General features: G+C 43.0%; 1 protein-coding gene across 1 annotated transcript; it reads left to right on the top strand.

Annotated features, from left to right (window-relative positions):
- The first annotated feature begins 373 nt into the window (after positions 1 to 373).
- On the top strand, positions 374 to 6,557 carry DAPL1 (death associated protein like 1). Its single transcript, XM_083865361.1, has 4 exons — positions 374 to 445; positions 3,172 to 3,259; positions 4,840 to 4,903; positions 6,336 to 6,557. The coding sequence occupies exons 1-4, from the start codon at positions 400 to 402 to the stop codon at positions 6,453 to 6,455; spliced, it is 318 nt and encodes a 105-aa protein (XP_083721487.1). The 5' UTR covers positions 374 to 399; the 3' UTR covers positions 6,456 to 6,557.
- The last annotated feature ends 2,824 nt before the right edge of the window (positions 6,558 to 9,381 follow it).

The following is a 9,381-nucleotide window of genomic DNA, read 5'->3' on the forward strand; positions in this document are numbered from 1 at the left end:
CATACCGCCCTCACACCGCTTCCCGCCCTCAGCTCCCCTCACGCCGCTTCCCGCCTCTCACTACCAACTCCGTACCGCCCCTCACGCCGCTTCCCGCCGCTTCCCGCCCCTCACACCGCCCTCACACCGCTTCTCGCCTTCACACTGCCCTCATACCGCTCTCCGCCCCTCACACCGCCCTCACACCGCTTCCCGCCCTCATATCGCCCTCACACCGCTTCCCGCCCCTCACTACCAACCCCGTCCCGCCCCTCAGGCCGCTCCCCGCCCTCCCGACCCCGCCCCGCCGCGCCCAGACCGCTCCGACCCGCACAGGGCTCAGTCGCTCCGGCCGGTGCGCGGTTCCCCGCGGGTGCCGTGGTGCTGCCCTGCCCGGTTCCCGGCGCTCCCGGTCCCGCCATGGCGCTGAGGAGGGCTGTCCCGCCGGGCCGGCGCTCTCCCGCAGGTAGGGGCCGGGGCTCTCCCGGCGCACCGTCCCGCACAGATGCAGCTCCTCGCGGAGAGGAGCGGCCTTGTGGGACCGGAATGGGGGAGGCGGGTCTGTGGGGCGCGGCCGCTCGCCACAGCCGGTCCCGCCGCCCCATCACGGGCGCGCTCGGTGATCGGGAACGTGTTACTGAGGGACAGCGAGAGAAATGGGTGTCCATGTTCGATGAAAAAACCTGTGTTTAATGTTATAGCCCCTCGCCTCCTGCAGTAACGTGAAGAATTTACTTCCCCTCCACCCAGACCCCCTCACGCCCCCATAGATCCCTCTGTGAGGGAGCCTTGGAGCCTGCGGTTCCCGCCGCCGCTCTGCCCATGAGGCTGTGAGGATGTAGTACCGGGAGTTTAAGGCTGGAGTAGCGAGTGTAGTGGCGCCTGTGTTTGTTGGGGGAGCACGTAGAGGCACACACACAGTGTGAGCGCTCCCGGGCCCCGCAGGAGCTGTGGGAGCGGCCTGTCAGACACAGCAGTGCCTGGGCTGTGTCCCGCCTGTGCTCGGCACACAGAGATGCTCAGCCCTTAGAGCTGGGGATCGTCACTGCAAGGACGGTCACCGCAGGCTCAGCCGCTGAAACCTGAGGAACCGTCACAACAAGGCTTTAAACCAGCTGGGGCTTCCCCTCGGTTTGTTAGGGGCAGTTAGTGCCTGAGGAGCACGTACTGCTGTGTCTCCCTGAACCTCCGACAACTGTTTTGTTTTATTGAAAATGGTTTTTTTTTGTTTGGAGTTAGCTTTTATTTTTTTAAGCATGCTTTTATGTGAATTTGGGATATAAATATTTTTTTTCAGCTTGTCTCTAGTTCATTCCTGGCTTTTTGTGTGTGTAGCAGGGACAGTTGAGCTGTACCCGAAAGAGTCTTTAAACCACTGCAGTCAGAGACCTGGAGCAGGTACTGGTCTTTCTGAACTTGCATGGTAGTAAACTGCAACTTGCAGGTCTGCAACTAAGTCCTGGTGAAGCTGTGACTGTGTGGGGACCAGCTTGGCCGAGTAAGTGGTTTCAATCGTGTTCTTAGTGACCAAAGGCCAGGTGGGCACCTTCATTCTGACCAGTATTCAGCCAAGCTGTCTTTGTTTTCACTTGGGTTTGTTTCTGTGTTGTTTTCTTCTTTGGGGTTGTTGTTGTTTGTTGGGTTGTTTTTTGGTTTTTGTTTTTGTTTTTTTGAGAGGGAAACATAAAAGGGAATGTGCCTCCTTACTTTCTTGTTTTATTTTAAAAATGCATAGTGTTTTAAAAATGGAAATTAGTGAAGATTTTGTCACTTAACTGTTAGATTATGTGGCTAACATGTCACTTAATAAAAATAAAAAAGTTGAGCCCTGTATTAAAAAGTTTGACATACCTCTCTACTGCTTTGGAAAGCAAATTACAGCACAGCTTTGTGGTGCATCCCAGGTGCAGCTGTGTTTAACTCTCCCCCCACCGTGGATGTGTGTTAGCAGGGGGACAGCTGTTCCTGGCGTTTCAGGTCCGTGCAGAGATGGAAAGGAGGGTGGGTTATTTTCAATCATTGTAGATAACGTTGTTTTGTGGGCAGTAGACACAATAGCAGATTGTCCCCGTCTCAGTATCTCTCTCGTCCTTGCCTGGCTCTCCTTGTGCCTAAAGCCTCCTGGTGTAAACAGGGTACGTCACTTTAGAAAGAGGAGAAAAGCCATGTCTAGCTGTAGCATAACTCTGATATTACAGTGCTGCTTTGGACAAGACTGAGGGGGAATTTTCCTTTATAGAATTAAACCTGCAGTCAGGAAATGCAAGCTCGGGAGCCAGATTTGGTAGAAAATGGGTGTTAGTTACAGATGGATACAAATGCATTTCTCATGCTAACTGAGTAATTCTTTCCCCATTCCCTGTTCTCTCCCACCCCCAAATTTAAACTCTACCCTTGACTGTTCACCATCAAAATAGGAGTCTTGCTGAGAGGTGAAGGAAGTTGTTCAGTAGGATGAGAAAAGAACACTAAAGTTGTTCTTTCTTACTCACAGTTTCAAAACTTAAAATGCTCTTCCGAAGAGGGAGAAAGTATTTCTTTCAATAGAATGTTTTAGATAACTTTACATGTACTTTGTTCAGAATTCAATTTTCAGACATGCCTCAGAAATTAAATTGTTATTGTTAGGTCACCTGTAGCTTAATTAGTGCTAATTGGTTTTGTGATTGGCAGATATGTTAATAAAATATAATTAAACATGTTGGAACACAAGTACAAGATGAGTATACAGCTGGTTCTTATTTGCACTATTTATTCTGGAATACTCTGAACTAATCATGAAATCCTTATTGCTGTTAGTCACATTGTTCAAAAACTTGAAAGTGTTCAGATGGTGGTTTGTTTTTCTTTTTTGCTTTTAAAATACAAATCTGAGATGTAATAGTTTCTAGGGAAGAATGCATATTAACATAGTAAGGTGTTTAATATAGTCAGCAGTGCTTGAGATCACTCTGATTTCTGGATTCATGGTACCTGGAGGTTGATTTGAGTCTGCCATGACACAGAATTTTGAAGCCTTTGCTGCACCTCTGTGGCTACTCCTGTGTCTGTACAAGTAAAGAATGGACCTAAATACTGAAAGGTGATTTCTGGTTAATGGTTTTCTGGGGTAAAAATATTCTCTTCTTGTGTATGTAATATGGTATGTAATTCTGTAGGTATTTTTACTTGCATTTCACTTTCTTCTTGCAGTTAAAGCTGGAGGTATGAGAGTGTCTAAAAAGCAAGAGAACGGACCTGTTATGAAAAATGCTAAAACTCCAGGAAAAGAAAAGTCAAGGTATTGCAATGCAGGGCCTGTTTAGCCCTGCCCTGCAGTTCAAGTTCATAGTTAATGATCTTTGAAAACAAAAAAACCCTCTTATTCTACAAAAGTTTAATTCTTAAATTAACTTGTGCAATTTATAGGTAAAATAATACTGATATTGAAGTAAGTACTGACTTAAAAAACACCAAAACCCAACAATTTCAAAACCCAAGGACAGTGCCTTGCAATGAAAAGCAAAGGCTGAGTCTCATCTCTGTTGTCATGTTTTATGGAACAGAAATTAAAGCAATGTATTACATACCTGTGCCTAATAAAGGAATGGTTCAACAGTCTCCAGTAAAGTAGGAATGAACTTTTAGGCTGTCCACATTCTAAAGGAAATTAAACTCACATCAACTGGCCCCAAGGAAGAGTCTTATCTCCTGTATAGGATATACCCCCTATTTCAATCTAAAATCTAATTTAGATTTTGCTGTTTACTGCTTTATAAGGTTAGTCAAGCTGTTTTCCCCCAAAAATGAAGGCATGCTTCTATCTTGAATAAAGTAACAGTGACCAGTGGTGTGATCATTAAAACAAGAATTTTCTTGTAGCTTTTCAAAGACTGAACATTTTTCCTAAATGCATGCACTTTTCTTAAATGTCACTTAAAAAAAATTAACCAATATAAGGATGTGACAGTAAAATTTTAATGACTTGTGGTGTTCCTGAAGTTTTTCACTTTTTATTGTTCTGGGATTAGAAGCTTTTTATTTTCATTTGTTGCCAATTGTCTGGGTGTAATTTTGCAACTGTCTTTTCCATGGTCATACTTACCTAATGGTATAAAACAGATCTTAAATAACTTATATTTGTCAGTGTAGTAAACTGTTGATTGCTAAATTGAAATGTCATTAGGAAATGTCTTTCCTGATCCACAGAATCATTAACTCAACTAAAGCAATATCTGCTTTTTCAAGAGTCACATTTATGGTATTTGGGGTTTATAATTATTTTTCCCTACTCCATTTTAAGCTACAGATGTGTCAATGGATATAATGGTATTATCAGAAGAATATGCCACTTGAAGTTCTTCCTGTTGTTGAAGTAAATTATTTCATATCCACAGATTTATTTGTGGAATATTGGTAACATGGTGTTATCCATTGGAACATGGAGAAGGTAATGGGATAATCTTGTGAAAAAAAAATCTTGCTTGGCAGAGTTGCTGTGAAAGGAGACACTTTCCAAAAGCAGAGGGTGAGCTTTTTCATGGGTCTAGGTTGGAATCAAGAAAACTTTTGTAGATAAAGGTATAACTGCTCAGCTTCTGAGAAAAAAAATCCTTTTTGAGATATTCAAGGACATTTCATATACAGTTTTTCATATATCTGAATAAAACAGCCTGTCACACAGATTTTCTGTTGTTCTATTCTGAAACAGCATGCCTTTTCTGATATTATATAGTTTTCAATGTGATGAAAAGATTTAGCTCCAAACCCTAAATTTATATTGCAAAATATTTTGTATTAAGTCTGGAAAATGAAAGTGACAAGTGCTCAAGTGTTTCTGTGAGATGGAAATGCTAAATACTTTTTTCTTCTGCTTTACAGTGCTGTTGTCAGTTTTGCAAAACCTCAGGACATGGGTGTCTTGGTAGCAGAAGCACTGAACAAAGTAAGTCTGGAAGAAAAAGTCAGGGTTTCCTCATAAATCTAAACACGAAAAAAAGTTTAAAAGGGAACTTTCCTTAAACTGTGTCTGGCAGTTGCAGGTTCTTGGGATAACCTGTTTCTGTAGGGGCTGTGTGGCTGAGCTGCTGGAGGGCTAAAAGTGCCTGTCCTTCTCTCCTTGCTGTGATTGCCCTCCTGGTTACTGCAGCCCGGCCTGGGAGCTGCGCACACCCGGCTGAGAGGCACAGACACCCTGAGGGGTGTCCTCAGTCAAACACAGGGGAGGATTGGCAGTGTCTGGCCCAGCTGGGGTTACAGTGCAGAGCAAAGCCTTGTCTTCAGTGCCTTATCCCACCCTGGAAACCACTCTGACTTCTGTAAGGGCCCAGCAAAAACACAGAGAGCACAGAGCTGCCTGGGGAGGTGCAGGGGACACCAGGATGGTGATCCAGTGCCCTGCTCTGTGACCGATCCCCAAGACAACGGGCACAGCACGTCCTACTGCTGCCCCGTATCTTCCTGTTTCATCTGAGGCCTGACATCACTCAGTCAACTCCTTTTGACTTCTGCCTTAGGGATACTCTGGGGTCCTGTAAATCTTGTATCCCACAGCTGCTAATGGCCCCTTCTGTTTATCACACACAGCCTCTGCCCTGTGTCTCCTTAGGCTGTTGGTGCAGCCTTACACCTGCCCTTTGAAGAGCTGATTTCACACGCAGCTCTTTGGGGTTTGCTGGTAATCCAAAGATCGACAATTATCATCTCTTTGTTACACACTTGCAATTTTGAGACTCTGAAGCATACAAGAGTTCCTCATACCTAGAGCTCAGTAAAACATCGGTTGCATTTTCAACACAAGCCTTTTATCGACAGTTGTGTTTATAGCTTTAGCCTGTAAATCTTGAATTTTTCCTCAGACTTTTTTAGGGAGAACAGATACAAGTCATCCTCTTTCTCTTCCACCTGTCCTCATCTCCTCTGTTCTGACCCACCATTTCCTTCTCCTGTTGGTTTCCAGAGTCTTGTATGTGAAGCTTCCTTGCTACTTCAGAATGTGATAATTAGCTGCTGTAATAGTGATGATTTTGAACCTAGGAAAATAAGAATTTAATTCAACTTACTGCTAACTCTGGCATACTGATTATTTGCTGTATTTTCCTTATCTTGAAAGCTCATTGTATTAACTACTAAACAAGGGAAGAAAAAAAAAATCAAAAATTCCCTAAAGGTAGTCAGACTAACATCACTTTGAAAACAGAAATTATAACTAAATATACTGAGTTACCATAAGTTCTGTATATTGATCACTTGAACTTTTTGTGGGTTTAGGTTTTACTGCTCCTTTTAAACTACTTTAATGGGGTGAAATTTCAAAAGAGAACAGCTGAAAATCTGTATTCTATCACAACTTTTTTCTCCCCCCTTTAATGTTACAGATGAGCCACAAAATCCATGCAGCAGCATTACAAGTGGCTCACCAAAAGCCACAGCCTACCTTGGAGAAGTTCATACTGCCTAAAAGAATTTACATTATTCAACAGCCACGGAAATGTTAAGATAATGATTAAAATACTTACGTTTACTTAAAAGTGAGTTTCTATTCTGTATAGCACTTAGCACACTGTGGTGAAGTGCTCAAAAGCTGTGTGCCTTGTATCTTGCTGTGTTTCTGTTACTGACAATAAAATATAAGAAGAGTTACTAAATGTACTCAGGATTTATTACAATATCATGGCTTCTGTCTAACCTGGTGTTACTGGTATGTAGTAATTACTCAGTGCCAAAAGGTCTAAGTTTCACTTACTGTGTGAGTTTTGAGTGAGGGAATGGAAACTGTCATTCCTGTTGTTTTGGGGGTTTTTTTTAGTTTAATGGTAGCAAAGCTGATGTGAACTGGATTCTAAGAAAGCAGGTCATGACTGAAAGACATGGGGCTTCTTTCAATTGAGCCTGAGGTTGAATGCATGCCTGAGGCTTACTGCATGATAAGTAATTCACGAAGTCCTGGGAAGGATTTCAGTGTAATGAAAGAAGTTTTTTTTTTTTTGCTTGCATTTTTGTCTGTAAAAAACCCAGCTCCTCTGCAGGGATCCAGCAAGCAGGAAGAACTGAGTGGAAACAGTCCATTTGAAACTGTTTGAGGCTGAGGTGGATAATTGAAGGAAGTACCTGACTTGGAGCTGAAGCCTTGGCATAGGAGGGCAGGGAGGAGCCGAGGTGCAGCAAATGCTACAACTGGAGTTTGGAGTTAGAGTTGGTAGAATGGGGTATGAGACTTAGCAGTGACTGGTAGTAGTAGGGTCATGTCATGAAGAGTCAAGCTTAAAAATGGGGAAGAACAAATGTAAATCCCAGTCCAGGCAATGTCCTTGAGCCATGACCTGCTTGCAGTGACAGGAGGGGCAATAGAGAGCCAGAGGATAATACTGTCCTGCTGTTGGGACTTGGTTGTGGAGCTCCACTGACTCAGAATTTAATTTTGCTGTGACTGTTTTTTAATGGTAATGATTGTAGAAGAGTATTGTCCCAAAAGTGGCTCTTTCACCCTTTTGGTGTGCAAGAAATTGATCTCCACACAAGGTGCAGGTTTTTGATTTATTTACAGTTGTGTGCAGAAAGGGGTGCTGGGTGGTGAATCATCAGAGCCAGCACAGAGACAGACCAAGGCAGGCACACCTAGAGGTGACAGTCTCAGGCCAGGCAGATCTTTCTCTGCTCCATGGCAAAGTGGCTGTTGGCTTTCCTCTCTGCCTCACACTCAAGGCAGAGTGTCCCAAGAAGTCATGGCAGTGCTCAGGAGCAGTGGCCTCTTGGCAGGCATGTGGCTTTTACTATTATAATTATGATATAATGAGGAAAGTTCATGGCAAGGGCAAGTTCTCACCACAGAAACAGTCAGACCTGGGGATTTGTTGGCCCATCAAAAAGGTCCTGAATAAGAAGGGTGATGGTTTTATTTCCTCCCCTTCAAGGACCTAGGACATAAATTTTCTGTTTTCTACATTCCTGTGGCTGTTGCTCCCATTGCTTAACTGCTTTGTTCTCTGTCTTGTTATTTGGAACTTTGCTCCTGTCATCAATTCCCCACTTCCATACTTATGATTCTTCTTAAATACATCATAAGTCTCACTTTGGAACCATCACATATTTTCCTGAAAGGAATCACAGGGCTGACAGGACCAAAGTCAATTGCTTCATGATTTCCCAAATGCAAATACATAGTGCTACAATTAAGACGAAACATAATAGGGTTAGTAATAGGAGAAGAACAAGGTAAAACATCTCATTTAGCCTCCCTTTAGTGATGGTAAGTGTCTGCACTGTCTGCACCATACATCCATGTGCTCTCAATTCACTTGTTCCAACCCTTGTGTGCTTTCCCCATCACAATGGACAGTAATCAAAGTATTTTATCCATTCTTCTGAGCTTGTTTCAGCAGTTGTTGCAGATCATCATGCTATAATAATTTTCTTTCTGAAGTGAGATTCATTCCAACAGGGGTGGGCAGCAGATCTTGAATCAGCACATAACTATACTGCAATAGCTGATATAATGTGACAGGAGCTGAATAACTGAAATCCCATCCATAGATTTTGGTGAAATTGCAAACACAAACATTAGAGTAACCATCTGTATCTACAACAAGGTTATATACAACTATGTATCCACAACTGAGTTCAGACGTGGCTGAGAAGCAAAGAACCTTCACCTTGGCTTGTACCAAGGGCCTCTGGGATCAGCTGAGTTTGCTCCTCTATTCCTTCCCACTGAGGCCATGTGTCAGGTAAGAGCCATTGATTAATTTCTAATGCTGGTAGAGAAGACCACAAAGGGTGTTGCAATTTGCTTAAATCACTTGTGGTTGTGCTCATGTTGTTTATAAATACTTCAGCATCTGTACAATTTAAAACTCCCAAGTCCCTGTGTTTCCAGTCACTTCTTCTTATTCTCTTTGGAGAAGTGGGGTTTGCCCATGTAGCCAAGCGAACTGTCTTGCACAGGAAGCACTTAAGAATGGTGGCCACACTGATTTAAGTGTAAAAATATTAGTCTGCATTACTTGTTCTATTTGTTTAAGAAATGAAGGTGGATTAAACAACATTTGTTGCTGATCTGCATTTTTGATCACATGGTCTAATTTCAAAAATTTGTGGGGATTGAATTTTCTCATCCTCTTTGACTGGGGCAGATGTAAGCTGTTTCAGTTTCAATAGTACCTACTTTGAGTTTAAATGTTAGTCCCACATTATGGTGGTCCCAAAGGCATATAACAAAAACAGGCTTAACCAGAATAACATTATACCAGCAACCCCACCTTTTGGTGGCACAAAATTTCGAGTCTTTTGCACTTAATTCTGTTGTTCTGTGAGACATTGAAATCTGAGTGGCTTTCCCATGTGTAGATCCTTTGATCATTCTGCAGCCTATCTGAATTTTTTCTTGGGTTTTCCGTTCAGCAGAGGAACCCAACTATATCTATC

Source organism: Zosterops lateralis (assembly GCF_965231275.1).
Source record: "Zosterops lateralis genome assembly, chromosome: 7".
NCBI lineage: Eukaryota > Metazoa > Chordata > Aves > Passeriformes > Zosteropidae > Zosterops > Zosterops lateralis.